This window comes from Galleria mellonella, unplaced genomic scaffold (genome assembly GCF_026898425.1).
Source record: "Galleria mellonella isolate WM207_F2 unplaced genomic scaffold, CSIRO_AGI_GalMel_v1 utg63, whole genome shotgun sequence".
Lineage (NCBI taxonomy): Eukaryota > Metazoa > Arthropoda > Insecta > Lepidoptera > Pyralidae > Galleria > Galleria mellonella.
This window is the reverse complement of record NW_026442130.1, coordinates 2,237,884-2,259,574: the sequence shown is the minus strand read 5'-3', so window position 1 is coordinate 2,259,574 and position 21,691 is coordinate 2,237,884. Positions and strand designations below refer to the sequence as shown.

Genomic DNA, 21,691 nt, shown 5'->3' with positions numbered 1-21,691 from the left:
GAGTCTTCAGGAATGGCAACGCATGGGGGGGTATCATGGGCTAAATGGGCATGGTACTGCTCATGTCTATAGGCGACGGTTACCACTTTCCATCAGGTGGGCCGTCAGCTTGTTTGCCATTCTAAGTTGTATAAAAAAAAAAAATTAATCTGGTTTAAAATATAGAATATCGTTCCATGTCCTTGACAAAATATTATCTTTTTGTAGTTTCCTGAACATTTGACCGACTTGGATTTAGCCATTTTTGAGTTTATAGGCCTCATGTACCATATACACCTACACATAGTCACATATATCCTTCACTACATGCAAAATATTTGTGTCGTAAATAGATGTAAACACTTTTTGAAATACATCTCATGTCTACAGTTCACGGTGTATATAAACAACCGCAAGCACCGGACTGGCGAACGTGTGGAGATAGCGGTGTACGGCGAGCCTGGTGCCTACGTGGGGCTGTCCGCCGTTGACAATGCCTTCTACACCATGCAGGCCGGGAACGAACTCACGTATGCTAAGGTATGCCAATAACCAATACATATTTTGGTACCAGAGAGAGACTTTGTACAAAAGTCGCGTTTGCTTAGGCACCTCTGTCCCATTTGTATTTCTACCGTGAAGCAGTTGTGTTCGCATGGCTGTGTTTTGGTTTGAAGGGTGGGATATGGCAGTGAATTTACAGGGTACACGGGAATAACACCTGAGTCCTCAGAAATGGTAACGCATGGGGGGTATCATGGGCGAAACAGTATACTCTGTTATGTCCATGCTACTGTTCATGTCTATAGGCGACGGTTATCACTTTCCATCAGGTGAGCCATCAGCTTGTTTGCCATTCTAATTTGCATTAAAAAATATTTAATCGACTGTTTCTCTGTTTCTATAAATATTTATAGTGTAATGTAGTTTACGTCTACATTTAGAAAAAAGTACTACATCTTATAAAAATGTTTCATTTTGGGCCTAGTTATTGTACAGTATTTTAAAAAATAAAAAAAAAATATGACAGTTATGAGAATTTAAATTAAAATTAATTTTATAAAAAGTTGTTGTGTATGTCAGCGTAACTTATATATATAGATAGATAGATAGATAATTTATTTACATTACTTACAGCACACAAATTACAATAAAAAAAAAAACATACACGTAATACACAGCAAAAGAGACAAAAGAATAAAAATAAAAAAAAGCACAAATAAAAAAAATACAAAAACAAAATATATAATCTAACAATCTCCTTTGTTACCATTCCTTCATGCGTGTGCCATAGTAACACAAAATGGTCACAACTCAGTTTATTGCTTTGCCCTTAAAAGAGCAAAACACTGATATTCTGCTGTGGCCAAATATATATATGTGTGTATGTGGGCAGGTGATCTCGAAGATGGCGCGCTTCGACGAGGCGACGAACGGCACGTTCGCGTACACGTGGCGCTCGCACCGCGGCGACGCAGACGACCTCGTCTACTTCCCCTCCTCCACCTTCGGCATCGACGCCAACAGGACCTTCGAGTCAGTGCAATGGAATTAATGGATTTTTAACTTTATTGTTCCCTTTATAAAATGATAAAGGTTTTGTTTGCTTGGTGAAAATGGTATGGTAACCCCGCCTGCGCTAACGGGATACGCTGGCGGAGCACCAGTGAAGGGTGATAGATGAGAATGAAAACAGGCCAGTTAGTCCATCATGATGAATTCATCAGGAATTAACTATGATAATTTCCAGGGGGATCCGCGAGGAGGGCGACCTGGTTGGGTATATTGCTAGCAATGGGATTCTTAGTCTGCATTACTAACAATCCCTTTCCCCCCGAATGATACAGGTTATAAAGATTAATATTTTACAGGGTACAAAGGAATAAAACCTGAGTCCTCAGGAATGGTAACGATATCTTTCACCCCACTAACCTAACATTTATGCGGCAGGTACGCGGGCCTGGTGGTGTTCAGCGACGTGACGGTGGCGCGGCGGCCCAGTGTATGCAACAGCAGCGCAGGCCAGCTCGAGTGCCTGGAGGGCGGCTGCTACTCGCACGAGCAGCGCTGCGACGGCCAGGCTGACTGCCTCGACCGCACCGACGAGGCCAACTGTTAGCTTCTTATCTATCTGTTCATATATATAATTAAAAATTTTATTTACTTAAACATAAATCAATGAGAACTCTTTATTGTTTCCTTCAAAAAATGATACAGATTTAGATAACATAGATAGAGAGTCTCTATTGAAATGCTTCGAGAAAATGGGTCAACTTTTTCATACAGTTTTGTGTGATAAAAAGTTATGAATGATTCCTTTATAATTTCTATATTTATTTTGTCTTATAATTTCTGCATTTGTTTAATGCGTAAACACTAATTTATTAAACAATACGTCCCAATACATTTTATGTATAAGTATATAGAACACGGATAAAAAAATTAGTTAGCTAATTTGACAATTAGCTGTCAAAAAGTTGACCAGTTTTTGAACCTCGATCTAAGGGCTCGATGCTCTATCTATATAATCTAAGGATACAGACTATGTAAATTAACAATACATACACACATAAAATGTATATTATTAATGACATAAACTTCATTACATAAAAACAAGAAAAAGGGACAACTTGGTTGTGGTTATATAGACATTATTTGTTGCGGTGCGCAGGCGAGCACGAGAGCAGCATGGAGCTGACGCACTTCCGCAAGTTCCGGTTCAACCGCGTGCAGCGCCAGTACGACAACGTGTGGGTGTGGCGCGACGTCAACATCGGCCCGCACGGACGCTACGTCTTCACCGTCGACGTGCCACAGGTGACTGTCACTACGAAAAAAATAAACAGGGAATCTGTCAAAGCAGATAGTAATTATTAAATTGTCATTTTCTTTAAAAAAAATTGTATATTCGACTGGTCTAAAAGGGAATGTACAATTTTGTTTCAGAGATATCATCATTACATCAGTCTTTAATTGTCCACCGTTAAATATAGGCCTCCTCTGTAGACTACCGTAAGAAATGGCCTCTACATTGGTTTACATCTAGCGGGTCATACTTTTACAACTCACCTTATACTACGTTTGCTTATACAGAGTCACGACTCTAGAACCTTTATTGAGTTTCTCGGTGATATGTATTAACGCTCAATTCAATGACGTAACTAATAGTTCGAAAATCTCACGTCACAAGGTCTCCCATTAGTGTTTCTCTACCAGAAATTAGCATTTTTGAAGGTTCCAATGTCGGCGGTTAGCCTTATTAAACCTGACGCCTCTGGGCAAATTCCTTATCAGCAACTATATTCGTTTTTGTTGCCCTATGCTCTTTTCTGTTTTCTAAATAAAGGGCCATGTACTCGAATAAAAATATGGTATCAATTGAAATTGAAATCATTTGTTTGCTGGAATAGGGTACATTTTTGTAGGTGTTACTTTACAAGAAAAATATTCCAATCATATTCTGCCACACTGTAGGCGTGCAAATATAAAAACTTATTAAACAAAACATTAAAATAATTTCATCATAATAACATATATATTTGCAATAATATTTTGTCACTTTTTGTACATTTATATACCACTTATCTATTCATTTCAATTCATTGTAATATAAATTCTATCTGTAATATAAAATCTATTATTCATTATGGTTGATTTGAACTGATAATATTGTTGTTTTTCTTTTCCTGCCAGGTGCCAGCTCACTGGATGGTGTCTGCGATCAGTATGTCGCCGTCGCGAGGGCTTGGAATGCTGAACAAACCGTTAGAGGTTAGTATTGTACAATGTTATAAAATAGAAGCCTGTACTGTATTGTAATCGGTGCTCACGCAACTGTCGTACTGACCGTAGTAACACTGTTGTCCAACCATTTATCAGTGATGTGCTATTTAAGTGGTTTTCGGAGTTAATTGTCCATTGTCAAATATAGGCCTATTTGACAATGGACATATAGGTCAGGGATTTTGCTAGTAGTATAGTGTGTGTATGTGTGTATATATATATATATATATATATATACATACTACTGGTAATTAGGTTTTGGCGACGTTTAATTAAAATATACTAAAAATATATTATTTATCAAGACTAAGGTTGTTCAGCATGAGGTTCGTCAAAAAAGGGGTAAAGAGGTTTCTTTAGGATCGGCAACGCGTGCTAATACCCCTAGTATTGCAGGCGTTCATAGGCTACCGTAACCGGTTACCATCAGGTGGGTCGTATGCTTGATTGCCATCTCAGTTGTATAAAAAAATTTTTGTGTTCTATACAGTAGATTCTCTATTTAATATGGCTCTGAGACTTTTTTTTATACAACTTAGAATGGCAAACAAGTTGACGGCCCACCTGATGGAAAGTGGTAACCGTCGCCTATAGACATGAGCAGTACCATGGGCATAACAGAGTATACTGTTACACCCATGATACCCCCCATGTGTTGCCGTTCCTAAGGACTCGGGTGTTATTCCTCTGTACCCTGTAAATTACCCTAACTTTTAATTGTGAAAAACTCTTTAAATAAAGGAAACTTTTTATTATAAAAATAGAATAGTATCCCTGTCTTCTCTCTATGCTGGTATGGCCCCACACTAGAATCGTGTTATTCATTTTCTACTTTTTTGCCGACAGTACGTGGGCGTGCTGCCGTTCTTCATAAAAGTGGAAGGTCCAGACCGGATCCGGCAGGGCGAACAGGTGGGGCTGCGTGTGGTCGTGTTCAACTATCAGCCGCAGAACATCGAAGCGGTCGTCGTACTCGAGGCCTCCAACGATTACAAGTTTGTACACGTCGAGGAGAACGGAATCGTGAGTTGTTTTAATTTATATATTGCAGATTAATTATAATAATAATAAATTTATTGCATAACCATGATTGTAACAAACTCAGCACTGGGCATTACAGTAAAAATAGGTACGAATTCATTTGTGTATATATATATATATATATATATTAATGGGTGATAATGGAATAGTAATGTATTAACACACAAGTATCAAATCAACCAACCAGTGTCTACTTCTAGTGATGTTCCATATATACTAGGGATGTGATCCTACAACAGATAATCAGAGCGGTACCAATATTATCCAGGCCTAGTTTTTTTTTTTATGGGTGAAAATGGTATGGTAACCCCGCCTGCGCTAACGGGCTACGCTGGCGGAGCACCAGTGAAGGGTGATAGATGAGAATGAAAACAAGCCAGTTAGCCCATCATAATGAATTCGTCAGGAATTAACCATGATAGTTTCCAGGGAGAACCGCGAGGCGGTCGACTTAGTTGAGTATATTGCTAGCAATAGGATTCTCAGTCTCCATTACTAACAATACTTCCCCCCATCCAGACCTAGTTAATAATTACTATTGCTAAGAAGTAGTCCCTGTTACTAAGGAGGTTTAGTATGTTTTTTTTTAATGATTTTTCTCTTTGTCGAAAGGTGGTATCATACAACCCGCGCACGTCGTTCGGCGAGCACCAGTTCTTTGTGTACATCATATCGGGTGACGCGGCCGTGGTACACGTGCCCGTCGTGGCCACGCGGCTCGGCCTCGTGCGGGTGCGGCTGCATGCAGCCACGCTGCAGGGCAGGCACCACTTCACCAAGGACCTGCTCGTCGAGGTACGTACAATAGTTTATGGCTGAAGATTGATTTTTTTTTATACAACTTAGAGTGGCAATCAAGCTAACGGCCTGATGACATTAGCAGTACCATGGACATAACAAATGCATAGATACTTGCATTACAATAATACGTTCATTTTTATTTACACAGGCGGACGGTATCCCCCAGTACCGTCACCAGTCGATCCTCCTCGACCTGTCGAACCGCGCGTACGTCTTCCAATACATGCACGTGAACGTGACCGAAACGCCGATCATACCGTACGAAGTCGACCGCTACTACGTGTTCGGGTCGAACAAGGCGCGCGTGTCCATCGTCGGCGACGTCGTGGGACCACTGTTCCCAACGATGCCAATCAACGCGACCAGTCTGCTGGACCTGCCTATGGTAAGATGATTACATAAAATCAGCTTAAGACCCACCTTTTGACTGAAACTATGTATTATTATATACGTATTTAAGAACATATGCCATTTATTTATTATATCGCTGATGATAAAATATAATATAAAGTAGAAATAAATGGCGGAGTAATCCTTACTAATATCATAAATGTGAAAGTGGATTTGTTTGTTATTTTATAGCGCCTTGATGGCTTAAACAATCGCTATGAAATGTGGTATACACGTACTGTATGGGATGGAGAACTACTACTACTTTTTATCCCGGTCATGCGAACGAAGTCGCGGTTAAGAGGTAGTTATTATTGTCTATATAACAGTTTGTAATGAAGAACGGATGTTTATTTGTTACTCTGTCACACAAAAACTAATGAACAAATTTAAATAAATTAAGTATATATTTATGTACCGGTGCACGCAGGCAGAGCCGCGAGACGTAACTAGTAAAAATATTTTAATGTAATAACTACCGGTTTAATTTACGTGTAATTAGATCGAGAACGCTCGATTAGTTTCGGGATCAATTCGTGACCCTTAATCATGAGCGGCTGTGACGCGAGCGTGAATCTGACTGCGTACCTTGGCTTGCTGAGTGCGAGCTGTAGGCACTCGCAGTATATAATATATATAGCATATCAAAACATATTGTTCTTTACAGTTATGCAAAACAGTAACTCACTATGATTTCTTTTCAAGGAACATAAAGCAATGTGCTTAGGTATGCGCCAACATTTGCCTATTGCACGTCTTAAAATTAAAAAAATATTCTTCTTCTAGGACTCAGCCGAGCAGAACATGTTCAGTTTCGCGGTGAACATGTACCAGACGCTGTACATGCGACTCATCAACCAGCGGAACCGCACGCTCGAGCGGGACGCCTTCTACCACATGAACGTGCTCTACCAGCGGCAGCTGTCCTTCATGAAGCCGGACGGATCGTTCAGCCTCTTCAGAAGTGATTGGTGAGTACAGCGCGAGGAATTCAGGAAGATCAAAACGTTTATTACATCTAGATAGTAAAAACCTCAAAATAATGATAGGGACAATAACGGGCCATTGTCCATTAAACAAACATTTATACACAATAGGAACCACAGACAGCCCTCTATGTTGAGGCTGTTTCGATGCCAAAGAAACGGCTGCTCACGTAATCCTGCCTGGAATGTGAGGCAGTGGCCCATCAACGTTTAGAAATTTTTGAGTTTATCCGTTACAAATAATCAAATCTATACCTCTTTATAATATTATATTAGTATAAATAAAACTGTATGTAATTCATACAATTTCATAACCATTTCTTAAGATATGCCTTTTATGTTTTAATCTTAGATTATAGAGTGTCTTCTTACAAATGCTTCGAGAAAAACGGGTCAATATCTGTGACTATAACTTCTGTATTTATTTTGTTTTATAATTTTTCCATCTTTTTAAAGTGTTAGTCTTTACGTCAAGATACATTGAGTGCATAAGTATATAGAGCACTGATAAAAAAATCCAGTTGGCTACATTTTTTTTAATGGGTTGTAAGCGACGCGTTCTGTGCCTCAAAACTCAATTATTAATAAAATAGTTTGTCTATGTCATTGTCTCTGCGTGCGGTCGTTTTTAAACTTATAATCGGCGCAACGGACGCCACGCCCCAGTCTGCACCTAGAAACGATCGACACCACACGTCTAATTCGTTAATTACAGATAATAAATTTATCTGTAATTAACGAAAATAAAATCCAATTGTAAGAGTCTTCGTTTTCTTGCCATCACCGTGACCTACCATATTCTATACCATACAGGGTGATAATGGAATGGTAACCCCGCCTGTGCTATCGGGATACGCTGGCGCAGCACCAGTGAAGAATGATAGGTGAGGATGAAGCAGGTCAGTTGGCCTATCGTGACGAATTTAACAAGAATTGTTCACGATGGTTTCCAGGGGAACCACGCGGAGGTCGACCTAACTCCATTGCTAACAATCCCTTTCCCCTCTAATCGGCTACATTGACAATTAGCTCACAAAAAGTTTATGAGACACGATGCTCTATTTATATAAACCTAAGTTTTAATAATTATATAATCTAAGGTCTAAAGTTTCCTGTGAGATCCTTTATAATAATTATTTTTGCTTCCAGGAACCAGTCTGCGTCTAGCGTTTGGTTGACGTCGTTCTGCGCAAAGATATTCCAAGACGCGTCCTTCAACGAGTGGGAAAATTTCATCTACATCGACCCGGATGTAAGTCCAACTCAGAATTGGAAACCTTAGAGTTAAAAACTTATGTAATAACATAGAAAAGGTATAACACCTTATCAACCAACGTGTAAAGTACTTACCTTATATTATTATTATTATGCTTATTATGCATTGCTTATTATTATGTAAGTCTACCTTATATTTAGACGTAATAATTTGCTCCGCATAATTTGTTTTTTTTTTAACGACTTAGAATGGCAAACAAACTGACGGCCCACCTGATGGAAAGTGGTAACCGTCACCTATAGACATGGGCAGTACCATGGACATAACAGAGTATGCCATTCCTCAGGACGCAGGTGTTATTCCTCTGTACCCTGTAAATTCACGCCATATCCCACTATTCGAACCGAAACACAGCCATGCAAACACAACTGCTTCACGGTAGAAACACGAATGTGACAGAGGTACTCAAGCAATCGACTTTTGTACAAAGTCTCCCTCTGATAAAACTTGTTTTTTTTTTAATATCAATAACCAAATATCAATAACAATATGGTTAATACGTCGTGAATTCTGCTGCTGATAAGATTATTGTTTTTAATAAATAATAATAAATAAATCTATATTTCACTCATTGTTACATTATAATGTGAAGTCCCTAATTCCAGTGGTAGGTATAAAAAAACCTGCGTTTCAGGACTTAGTACCTTTTTCCATATGTTGTATTACATTTTTAATTAAATAAATAAATAATATATATAAATAATATATATATATATATATATATATATATATATATATATATATATATATATATATCATAATCATCATCATCATCATATCAGCCGTTAACTGTCCACTGCTGAACATAAAACCTCCCCCATAAGAGGTGTTTTGCCAGTAATTGCCACCCTCGGTGGGCGGGTTTTTTTTATGGACGATAATGGGATGTTAACCCCACCCGCGCTATCGGTATACACCGGCGGAGCACCAGTGAAGAATGATAGATGAGTATGAAGCAGGTCAGTTAGCCCATCGTGACGAATTCAACAAGAATTGTTCAGGATGGTTTCCAGGGGGAACCGTGGAGGTCGACCTGATAGGGCATATTGCTAGCAATGGGACTGTCAAACTCCATTGCTAACAATCCCTTTCTTCCCTGGTGGGCGGGTTGGGTTGGTTTAAGAGGGACGCTGCTACCTCGACAATTAAGTTTCTTTAGTCCCCTCTTACGACACTCACGGAAAAGGAAGATGTGACCCGTTCTATGCCGGGACCACACGGAGTCCTTGTCCGTTACGGGAGTCAGTTGGAAGAGCAAATTTAAATGTAATTTATATTGGCGACAGGTGACGTCACAAGCGGTGTCATGGGTGCTTCAGCACCAGACGCCAGAGGGCGCGTTCTACGAGGTGACGTGGTTGCCTGACCGCAACGAGAACGACACCATCGCCTTACCGCGCTCGCATCCGCTCTACCGCAGCGCCGTCAGCACCGGCGGCAGGGAGGTTGGTTTTTTTTTTATACAACTTAGAATGGCAAACAAGCTGACGGCCCACCTGATGAAAGTGGTAACCGTCGCCTATAGACATGAGCAATACCATGGACATAACAGAGTATACTGTTTCGCCCATGATACCCCCCGTGTGTTGCCATTCCTGAGGACTCAGGTATTCCACGTGCATTATATTTTTTTATTTATGGTTTGGCTATAGGAATTTTAAGCCAAATCATATTTTCATATTTTATACAAGTTTGAAGAGTACTCGTAATTACTTATATTTACATACACAAGTATAGGTTTTTTTATGGGTGAAAATGGTATGGTAACCCCGCCTGCGCTAACGGGATACGCTGGCGGAGCACCAGTGTAGGGTGATCGATGAGAATGAAAACAGGCCAGTTAGCTCATCATGATGAATTCATCAGGAATTAACCATGATAGTTTCCAGGGGGAACCGCGAGGAGGTCGACCTGGTTGGGTATATTGCTAGCAATGGGATTCTCAGTCTCCATTACTAACAATCCCTTTCTCCCCCACAAGTGTAGGTTAAAGCTCCTTATATGTATTTTTAATGAATTTGTGTAGAAAATACTTGTTATATATTAAAATATCATTAAACTGGCCGGAAGGAACAATACTGCATTAAAATCACCGGCAAGTATTTATGTGTACAAATTGAATGTTTGACAGGTGAATAGCATTTGTGCTTAATATTTCTGACCACTGTAATAATATTTGAAATAAATAATACAGTAGTGATTGGTAAAACCAGTAGAGTTTTGTTACCTATACAATTGATCGGCCATGTTATATACTAGTCGGATATCTGTATTTTTTATACACCTTAGAATGGCAAACAAGCTGACGGCCCACCTGATGGAAAGTGGTAACCGTCGCCTATAAACATGAGCAGTACCATGGACATAACAGAGTATACTGTTTCGCCCATGATACCCCCATGCGTTGCCATTCCTGAGGACTCAGGTGTTATTCCTCTGTACCCAGTAAATTCACTGCCATATCCCACCCTTCAAACCGAAACACAGCCATGCAAACACATGCATTACTAAATTCTGTTTCAATAGAATTTAAATATGAATCATTGACCCTACTGTAAGACAATCTGCTGATTGTTTATATCCAATAGTATTATAAATCAAAATTAATACATTCATTGATTGTGTTTTAATTTGTTACTAATTTCACAGGTCAACGGTTCCATCCTGCTGCAGCGTAACATCACACTCACAGCACAAGTTGTGATCACGCTTGAGACAGTGAAAAACCTCAAAGATATCGGTCAGAGAGAGGTAAGTGTTTTTAAGTTTTTTTTTTACAACACAAGGGGCAAACGAGCATGCGGCTCACCTGATGGTAAGTGACTACCGCCACCCATAGTCACCCACAACACCAACGGCATTGCAGGTGTGCTGCCGGCCTTTTAAAAAGGAATATGCTCTTTGCTTGATGGTTATGTTGTCGTATCGGTTCGGAAATACTGCTGCTGGAAATTGATACCAAAGAGTGGTTGTGCGTGGGAGAAAGTACCTTGAAAAATGCACGGTGGAGGACCGCCACTCGTCCAGATGGTTGGGATGAAATTTAAGTTTAATTTTTATATATTGCCATAAATATAAACCCCTAATAAAACGTCTTTCAAAAAAAGCGTTCACGCTCACTTTTTATCTTTATCCGAGCAGTGAGTGCTTTATATTATTCTTAATTTCGTGTATAATATAGTATATATCATATATGTGTAAGTATATTTGTAATTCATATATATTTATTCGTTTATATATGTTATTTTAGTATGTATGGATATCAATAATTACTAGAACCGCATTCGAGTATTCTGTCACTTCCCTATGGTTGACTGGGAGAGAATGCTTTTAGCATTAAGTCCGCCATGTACACGTATTTGTACTAATGAATAAATAAATAAATAATTGATCTGTTCACCTAGCCTTAATTTTACTTGTAGCATTGTATCTAGTCTGTTTAATTATTGTGATCATATTGTTGGTGTACATATTTTTTATAAGTAAATATAATGTAAAAAAAAAAAATTGGAATTAATCTTTGTTTCAAATAATAGAACTGATATTATAAATATGAAAGTCAGTTTGTTTGTTACTTTTTAATCTCTTAGTGATTTAATGGTTTAACCAATTATGAAAATCGGTACACAGGTAACATATGGAATGGAGAAGAACGTAGGGTACATTTTAACTTGGTCACATGGCCGAAGTCACGGATGAAAGTTAAAACGGCAGTCCTAGCTGTCTTCTTCATGTATTAAAGCCTATGCTCTGTCAACAGCGACTCTTTTTACTGTTTTAATGGGTGATAAATAAAATAGCAACTTGCCTGCACTTCGTTAGCGGGGCATCAATGAGAGATTATAAGTGAAGGTGAAAGTAGAGCGCTGTGATGGATTCGATGATTATTAACCAGGATTGTTTAGAGTGGAAATCGCGTCGAGGTCGACCTGATAGAGTATACTGCTAGTAATGGGTCTGTTAAATCCCATTGCGAAACAGTATACTCTATTATGTCCACGTAACTGCTCTTGTCTATAGGCGACGGTTACCACTTTCCATCAGGTGGGCCGTCAGCTTGTTTGCCATTCTAAGTTGTATTAAAAAATCCCTTTACTAACAATCTATTTCTTTAGTCTATTTTGGGAATGAATTTAAATAACTAATTTTATTAATCTACGAGAGAAGTCCCCAAGGGCTAATCATCACCTTAGCCATTGCCCGTGCACTGGTGCTAATGCCATGTTGCAATCGGGCAGGGCCTGAGCGCGCAGGTAGTGCAGGCGCAGCAGCGCGGCGTGCGCTGGCTGGAGCGGCACCTGCAGCTGCTGGACGAGCTGGGCGAGCCGCGCGCGCTGGCCGTCGTCGCCTACGCGCTCACCTTCTCCAAGGCGCCCAGCTCCGAGCACGCCTTCAGGCTGCTCAAGAAGCGGCAGCGCTCCGAGGGTGAGCTTCATTCACTTTTTAGTCCTTTCAACTGGCTTAAAGAGGAGCGACTTGTCAGTTCGTTTGTGCTCTTTTATATTTGTTAACTTTACGCTCTGTCAGTTATATACCAACTTGTATTATTTTTTATTCGAATGGACATACTTTTATATTAGTGAACGATGTTTTTTGACCGTACGATGAGCGTGGACTGTAGGGGCGCTGGTTCAGGCTGGAGAGAAACACAATAATTCCTTTTCTGAAGCTCCCGGTACCGTCTGAAGAGTTTTCTTTTGTCCTATTTCTTATCGGATGGGGAGTGTACTGTGTCGCAGAGCAGAGCAGAGCATGCCGCTCGACGGTAGGCGGCCTATCTTTATACCCGCCCGGTCGCACGACAACATGTACTAACTCGCGTTAGCGAGTCTGTGCGAGCGGGACGGGGCGAGTGTGAAAGGGACGCGTTACTCTTCAGAGTGGCACCGTTTCGGCGTCTATTTATTTGTACAATTATCCTTATTTCTATTATTTTTACAATTTCTTTTCTTATTCCTATTTGTGGGTAATAATAACAAGACACAATAAAAATGTTTTATTCGACTTACGAGCTATAGATACATCTTAAAATCTATGTAAAATTAACAATTTAAAAATGATTAAACTAAGGACTTATGCTAACAATTAACTATAAAATATCGCTATAACTATACAAATGATTACAATGTCGCGAACAATTAGTTTCATTGAAATTGCATCAAAATGTCTTTCGTTGTTTCTCTCTTATATCTCTCAATTATTCCCACCAGGCGGTTTAGTGTACTGGGGCAAGGAGCCGGTGCCTCAGCCGCCGTACAAAATGGAGAACCAGAAGCCGTTCCTGCTGCCGCGGCTGCCGTACAAGTACGACTCGAACAACATCGCGGCGACCGCGTACGCGCTCCTCGCCTGCATGGACCACCAGGACAACAACGAGCCCATTGTCATGTGGCTTAACGCACAGAGGCTCAAGGATGGCGGCTGGGCATCCACGCAGGTATTGTTTTTATGATTTAGGGTAGCTGTAGTCAACAATCAGTGAGGGATAATAGCTGAAGATCGGGGGGGGAGGGAAGGTATTTTTAGTAATGGAGACTGAGAATCCCATTGCCAGCAATATACCCAACCAGGTCGACCTCTTCAAAGTTCTCCGTGGAAACTATCATGGTTAATTCCTGATGAATTCATCATGATGGGCTAACTGGCCTGTTTTCATTCTCATCTATCATCTTTCACTGGTGCCCCGCCAGCGTATCCCGTTAGCGCAGGCGGGGTTACCATTCCATTTTCACCCATAAAAAAATTGAAATCTTATATAAACAGACCATACACATGCTTCGCCAAAGACAGGTGTATTTTTTTGTCCATGTTTTGTGAATCCTCCCTTATCCCAATTATTATTTAGGGTGGGCGTAATATATTTTTCTCTTCTATTCTTCTCTATTCGCAGTCATTTCCGCATTTACTCCCATTCTGGCAATATCGTCTTTTATACATAATAGCCAACTAATATTATTCTAAATTGGGTGTTGTCTCGCAGGATACGTACATAGCGATGCGTGCGCTGATAGAGTACACGAACCGCAAGCGGCTCCGCGACGTGAGCTCGCTGGCCGTCACCGTGGACGCGGTGGCGCTGCGCGGCGGCACCAGGCTGCTGCACGTCGCCAACGACAACCTCGCCATCATGCAGAGCGTCGAAGTGCGTAACATATATTTTATGAAATTTTTTATAGAATAGCGATCAAATTGCCATCGATCACATCTGGTTGCCTGGTCTTCAAACTAAAATATCCTGCGGTATGACATTCCGTGTGGTCCCGGCATAGAATAGGCCACCCTCTTCCTTAAACAAACATTTATACACAATAGGAGCCACAGACAGCCCTCTATGTCGAGGCTGTTTTGACGCCGAAGAAATGGCTGCTCAGGTAATCTTGGAATGTGAACCTGTGGCCCATTAACGTTTAGAAATCCTGGGAGCAGTGAGGTCGCTCCGTGAGGCCTGTGAAGATCCCAGGAAACTTCTGTGCTTCTGGGCGGAGCTGGGCTGACTGTACATTAGCCTTGGCTTATACGCGCAATGGCCCAAATGAGAGGCTAAGCGCGCAATTTTGAAGTTCAATTTACATTAGATTACAAGTGTACCGGTGTTCCCCAGATCCCGGAGGCGTGGGGCACGGTGAAGGTGACGGCGCGTGGCGCGGGATTCGCGATCCTGCAGATGTCGGTGCAGTACAACGTCGACATCGCGCGCTTCCAGACGCAGCCGCCTGTACCCGCCTTCGACCTGCTTGCACAGCCGCTGCGCTACTACGGCCGCAACCAGTCGCACATCGAGTTCCAGAGCTGCGCCAGGTCTTCACATACATCTTGTCCTTCTAGATATCTCCTCCCTCATACTCCTGTCCACTACACTGGCTCTTTATCTACTTCTTTCACCATTCAAGCTATGAAGCACTGGAATGCTTTAACCTTTGATATTTAGATCTGCCCTAAGCAAATTGGCATTCTAACTATTACTAATAATTATACAATTTTTTTTTTTTATTTAGAACCCCTAAAATTGTAACATGTTTTAGACACTTTGTCTGATGCTGGTGTTTCCTTTGTATATACAACGACAATATAAAAAAATGTTAAACAGAATTGTCGGTAGATGTCATCATTGTAGAACGTATGTTGATCAAATAGGTGATGTGCTAAAGAAGGGCCATATTAAAAATACTCGTAACCAGTTAGCGAGTATGAAAAGATTGACGAATGTGAAGGAAGTAAAGGAGATCTATGTGAATCGAAACATTTGGCGTTCCATTATTTCTGCCTACCCCAATGAAATATAGGGAGGGAGGGAGACTTTGTACAAAAGTCAATTGCTTGGGTACCTCTGTCCCATTCGTGTTTCTACCATGAAGCAATTGTGTTTCGGTTTGAAGGGTGGGATATGGCGTAAATTTACAGGGTACAGAGGAATAACACCTGAGTCCTCAGGAATGACAAGGCATGGGGGCGTATCATGGGTGCAACAGTATACTTTATGTTCATGGTACTGTTCATGTCTATAGGCGACGGTTACCACTTTCCATCAGGTGGGCCGTCAGCTTGTTTGCCATTCTAAATTGTATAAAAAGATGTATGTATTATTAAAAACTTACATATATTTTCGTCAAGACTACTCAACTGCTTTCGAAACTACCGGAAGTCCTTAATTAATCCAGTTATAAAACGTACGTAACTTTGAATACAGTTGGACCCTGGTGGAGGAGTCGCCTCGGTCGGGGCTGGCGGTGATGGACGTGGCGATCCCGACCGGGTACATGATCCAGCAGCAGCGGCTCGACGCCTACGTGCTGTCGCGCCGCGTGCCCACGTTGCAGCGAGCCAAGTTCCTGCCCTCCAAACTGCTGTTCTACTTCGACTATGTTAGTACACAGCCATGAATATTTCTTGAAAAATATCTATTTTTCAAATAATATTCTAATTATATCTATTAATATTATAAATATTGCTTGATATATGTATGTAATGTGTGTATTTACGCATACAGCTGAGCCCGGAGCGGACGTGCGTGAATTTCACGATCGAGCGGTGGTTCCCCGTCGCGAACATGTCGCGGTATCTGCCTGTCCGTGTCTACGACTACTACGCACCAGGTAACGCCCTCTATCACTTTAAAATTATAACTGGACATCTGTATATGGAAGATATTGAAAAAAAATCATGCAAAGGTTTTTAATAGGAGTGATAGAAGGCAATTTAATAATTTTTAGAAAGTTTGTATGTGTGTTTTAGTATCACGCCAAAACTACTACTCCGATTTGAATACAGTTTTCACTGTTGTGTACTTAAAGGTCTTACAAGTATATTTTTACGTAGATATTGTAAAATATTTGTAATTTGAGACAATTAGTAAACAGTCTTTGATATATATTTTTCACATTTTTAAGGAAATTCTGGAAGAGCTATAAAGAAAGAAATGAAATTTAAACAAGTATTTTTTCTTTATTTCAATTAAAACTTTCGGCTTATTTTAATATTATGTTCCTCCCAGAACGATATAACGAATCCATCTTCGACGCGCTACCTACGTATCTATTGAATATCTGCGAAGTGTGCGGCTCGTCTCAATGTCCATACTGCGCGATATACAATGCTGGACCGCGAGCCGTCGCCGCTGTGCCTCTACTGCTGCTGGCCGTCGTTGTAACTCTAACACGGTATATACGACCGCAACTCTTATCTCACTTGGTCACGTAGTAGAAACTCAATAACTGTGTATGCAATATTTTATATTGGAAACTATATTCTAAATTTAAAATTTCTCATTTCAAGAATCTCGTTCAGGTGGAGTTTGGCTGACCAATCTCATGCTTCCCTCAGTCCTTCAGTATTTAAATTTAAAAAGTAATTGTGAAGAGTATTGCATATATTTGTATGTGACTGTACAGTGTACTTTTAATCGAAATGGTTCTATGTTCTTATTTTAAGCTCTGTCATTAGTCTAACTCCATCTTTATGCAATTTGTTTCGTTCATAGTTTATTATGTAAGAAATTATTATTATAAAGGATAGATATATTTTTTTGTTATATCAGATGAATTTTATGCACATAAAAAAATTTTACTATTTTTTTTTCATTATAGTTTTCATTACAAAATATATAGCATACACATACATACAGTTAGAACATAATTATTATGTGTATGTATTTATAATATATAGAAACTGGCAATTAATTTGTGCATTTTGATAAATGTTCAATAATATAAAAAAATAAAACTTGAACATTGTATCGGTTGTTGTATGGGTTGTTCTTTTGAACACAATAATTAATACACAATTAAAATTGAATTGTAGAATAATACTGGACTGCTAATTGTATGTACGAAACTTAAATGACCTTTCATTCTTGACAAGTGACAAACCTATCAGCAAATACGTTTATGTTCCATTGGAAAGAAGAGAATGTCAGATATTACCGTCTCATGTATGCAATAACGGAGTTTCGTTATATCTATTGATAGATTTGTCATTTGCCTAGAAGGGTTGCCATTCGCAACAAAAAACATAAAAGTCACATTTATGGCAATCTTTTTGTATTCTTGTAAAAAAATGTTGCTAGGTTAGAGTAAAGATATAGCTGATACTGCAGCATTTGCCGATTTAATGAGAACATGTTGATAAGTTATCACTCTACGAGGTGTAAACAATTGTAAACACATTGCTATGTAGTTCAATAACAATTAGTTAGTGTATGATTTTTGTATGAAAGTAAGTTTTTTAGTCAAATGTTCTCGAAAAGTATTTATAACACAACTTGTGTGAGCAAGACAGTTGGATTGAAACATTATGTCCAGTAACATTCGATGTTGGTTAACTGTTGCTCAACAGATGTTTACCAAGAATATGTGGTATAAAGCATAGAAATTAGCATTTCGCGGTAAGATTTTATTAACAATACTAGTGTGCGAGTTTTAGAGATTAATCTATTGCCAATATATATATAAATGGGGGCCGATTTTTACTTGTCATTTCTCTAAACTTGTCTCTTACTCTAATGTTTTAATTTAATTATTTCGCGGAATTACTGTTTTATGGACTATCATGAAATAAAATTATAATAATTTTGAATTAAATTTTTTATAAAATTAGTTTATATTGGTTGTAACATATTAAAAGATGTCGCTGCGATAGAAAATTGAAATTTTAATGACAGTTTTAAAGAAACGGCGCGTCAGAATCGACTCCGTTGTGAACTTAAATATTTTAGTGTGTATGTTATGTTTTTGTTACTAACCACCGTTTAGCAATAATGTGTATTTATCTATTCGACATCTGAAAATGTATTTGATATTGATAGTAAAACCATAATGAAAAAAGTTATTCCTAGAACTATTGTTACCAATATGTAATAATCAATAATAACTAATACAAAAATATTTACCTGCCAGTGTTTACCGTCCTTGATTGAAGGTACAATTTTATCGATCTAACGCTTTAGCGCAATAAAATGGTCTCTATTTTATTGAACGTAAAATTCAATATCTATTTGTAATCTTCCACACTGAGAGATTGCGGTACAAGACGTAGTTTGTTTTATTTTATAGATGAATTTTATAAAATAACGATACTGTTTTCTACTTATATATCAATAAAGTACCATTTACTGTGCTAAGTATTACTGTTTTTAGGCATAAGATCATTGGCCTCATGTTCATAGGCATGTATGAGATAGATTTCCAGTTTATTCCTAATACTTTTTAATTAGTGTTTTCTTCCATTCCAAGATAGTATTTTAGAATCATTTACAAATAATTAATAAAACTACAGTGATGTATGTTAACGAGTGATAACATTACTGTAGTAAATTGAAAACACAGTGAAGGTAAGCATGATTAGTTCAAATGTTTATTACGTGTTTAGAACAGACCGTATTATGATACTTATATGCAAAACCTGATAGTTCAACATTCCTTAATTTTAATACCCAATTTATATCTATAATGTATGGGTAGGAACAATCATACTAATGATGTTAATAATCCATTATTTTCACTTCATTCATTTCATTCCTATAAACCTATTTTAACTATTATCTGTTTTGTCATTTTTTTTTCAAAGAATTTAGATGAAAAGGAAAAGACAAAACAGTTCAATAGATATGTTGTAGAATTTTTTTAAATTTTTCTACTATCTATTGATTTTTATTTTTTCAAACGAGACACTACTATCTACCCTGTTATATATGGTCAGACACAGCAGGATACAAAAAAAAAAAAACTTTTTGTAGATATTATATCTATTTCTCCTTAAAACTTTCTTATTAATGTTAATATTAATTTTTGTTACTTAAGTATTTTTCCCTTTTTACCATCATTTTATTGGAATAACATGTGCATATCATGGATAATAAACTCATACTATCATATCAATGCAAATTATATAGATTTACACATATTACATGATGAAAAATAGCATAAAATGCAAAAGTGTAATTTTATTATGTACACTTTTAATTATATATTTCTGTGTAAATATTGTAATGTATATTAGTTATTACTCTAAGCTTAATTTTCATTTAAATCAGAATATAAAATAAATGGTACTTGAATTAAGATTACAAATCATGTCAATCATTATGCCTTATTAGTGTGAAGACAATATGAGGAATTGATAAATGTCTCGAAATATATTGGGAGTATTTTATATACAAAGAAAAGAATCTTTATTATTGTTTTTATGTATTTAGACATGTAAGAATTTTTCGTAAATATGACTACTATGTCATTTAAATATCTATAACACTTTATATTTTTTAAATTATTACTTTTATCAGATCAAAATAGTTTACAGAAAATGTATTAGAAAGAAAAATATAGAATAGTATGTCTAAACATTGCCTATGTAATAAATTTTTAAAAAAGATGTGTATAAATTTATAATATTAATATCATTATAAGAAGTGATGTGTGAATTTTATAAGAATCTCAATAGGATTGAGTGGCGACCGACTCATCTTTACTTAAGTAGTTTCCGTCCAAAATTACCAATGACTGATTTTTTATTTACCTTTGTATTATTATGTACTTGTGTGTAATATTTTGTCTAAGTTGTTACACAGTATGTATTGTAAGAAAACTGAAATCTCATTATGAACTCATAATAGATTTATTTCCAAATAAAAAACTTTCAAGTGATTTTTGTTTTTTATTTCAACACAACATAATTATAGCTTTAAATACATACAGGTATTAAACAGTTGCTAAGTGAATGACTAATCAATGAGTTTTTTTTTTCTTTCTATTTAGTTATGTACAAGAATATTCAAACTGTCAGTAATGTAATATATAATTCTATAATAAAAAAAAAGTCAATACATTTTATTTTGTTCATAAATAAAACTATCCCTACATAATATTCAATCATAAAAACTTAATTACAATGACTAAATTATTACTATTGCCTCTTCTTTACTTGTTTGGCTTTGGAACTAGATGCTTTGGCTGAAGAGCCTCCACTGAATAGTGAAGTAATCATCTCTGACATTTCTGGTATTTCAGACATTTTTGCCAAATTACTAATCTGTTTCAAGTCCTCTTTTGTTTCTGGATCATTCATCATTTTTGGTAGAATCATAATAAGGAACAATGGTAGAACCATCATAATCACCATAGGGTTGAACAAAAAGTCAGTCAGACGCCACTGCTCGCGTACTTGGAAATATCGGAACTTCGAAAGGGCCTTCATGCGAAGTGGATATTGAACTTGTATCACTTGAGAAGTCTGTATGTAATTCAGTTTCCTAGCTCTGTACTTGCCTTTAGAATTGATTTCCACGCGGACTGGTTCATACATGTAATCTGGGTGAATAACTTCTACTACGTAGGAACCTGTTGGTATGTTATGTACCACAAATGTACCATCTTCCCTGATGAAACCTATATACTCTCCTCCATTCACATGGATACGGGTGTCCACCTGCCAATTGAGCAGTTCTTGGTCTTCAGGAGGGTATACTCTTCCTTCAATGACATACCTGCCACTACCTAATTCTTCTTCAACAGGATTGTTGAGGCACTGTGCAGTACCGAATAAACCTATCGTTAATAAAATTGGTATTACGCCAATCATTATAAAATCGCAATAGTTTTCTTGGTTATTTTAACAATTTCTTATTGAATAACTACAAACAAAACTATATAAAATGAACGAGTCACAGTTGATATTGACAGTTGACAGTAACACACAACAGTATTGCCATATTTCACTTATATAAACACAATAAGTTCCCATACACACAATTATTATTAAACATTAGAAATTTTAAAGGGATTTCAAAATGAACTATTTTTTTAATTCAATAATATATGTAATCTCGTATGTGGCGTTCTTATGATATTTTAATCTTTCCTACAGTCAGCATTTTAAAAGTATGCGCATCCATTTGATCTCAATTACAGTGATTAGATATATTTGATTTATTGGAACATCAATT

At 37.8% G+C, this 21,691-nt stretch overlaps 2 protein-coding genes across 4 annotated transcripts in view; one reads left to right on the top strand and one right to left on the bottom strand.

Annotated features, from left to right (window-relative positions):
- The window catches only part of LOC113521789 (CD109 antigen), a 37,580-nt gene extending 17,187 nt beyond the window's left edge, over positions 1 to 20,393 (top strand). For all 3 annotated transcript variants that reach the window (XM_052899957.1, XM_052899956.1, XM_052899958.1), the window contains 19 exons: positions 370 to 519; positions 1,376 to 1,515; positions 1,930 to 2,093; positions 2,651 to 2,796; positions 3,673 to 3,750; positions 4,609 to 4,785; positions 5,416 to 5,598; positions 5,753 to 5,989; positions 6,781 to 6,965; positions 8,130 to 8,232; positions 9,543 to 9,701; positions 10,906 to 11,007; positions 12,495 to 12,681; positions 13,467 to 13,693; positions 14,237 to 14,398; positions 14,858 to 15,054; positions 15,944 to 16,118; positions 16,244 to 16,349; positions 16,748 to 20,393. In XM_052899957.1, the coding sequence (XP_052755917.1) occupies positions 370 to 519; positions 1,376 to 1,515; positions 1,930 to 2,093; positions 2,651 to 2,796; positions 3,673 to 3,750; positions 4,609 to 4,785; positions 5,416 to 5,598; positions 5,753 to 5,989; positions 6,781 to 6,965; positions 8,130 to 8,232; positions 9,543 to 9,701; positions 10,906 to 11,007; positions 12,495 to 12,681; positions 13,467 to 13,693; positions 14,237 to 14,398; positions 14,858 to 15,054; positions 15,944 to 16,118; positions 16,244 to 16,349; positions 16,748 to 16,953 (3,084 nt within the window). In that variant the 3' untranslated portion in view covers positions 16,954 to 20,393. The remainder of the gene's footprint in view (positions 1 to 369; positions 520 to 1,375; positions 1,516 to 1,929; positions 2,094 to 2,650; positions 2,797 to 3,672; positions 3,751 to 4,608; positions 4,786 to 5,415; positions 5,599 to 5,752; positions 5,990 to 6,780; positions 6,966 to 8,129; positions 8,233 to 9,542; positions 9,702 to 10,905; positions 11,008 to 12,494; positions 12,682 to 13,466; positions 13,694 to 14,236; positions 14,399 to 14,857; positions 15,055 to 15,943; positions 16,119 to 16,243; positions 16,350 to 16,747) is intronic.
- Positions 20,391 to 21,448, bottom strand: LOC113521644 (ER membrane protein complex subunit 7). Its single transcript, XM_026907241.3, has one exon. The coding sequence runs from the start codon at positions 21,325 to 21,327 to the stop codon at positions 20,653 to 20,655; it is 675 nt and encodes a 224-aa protein (XP_026763042.2). The 5' UTR covers positions 21,328 to 21,448; the 3' UTR covers positions 20,391 to 20,652.
- Between the last annotated feature and the right edge of the window lie 243 nt (positions 21,449 to 21,691).

Excerpts from the sequence above, each read along its gene's own strand:
- LOC113521644 (XM_026907241.3), bottom strand. The coding sequence starts at position 21,327 with ATGATTGGCGTAATACCAATTTTATTAACGATAGGTTTATTCGGTACT.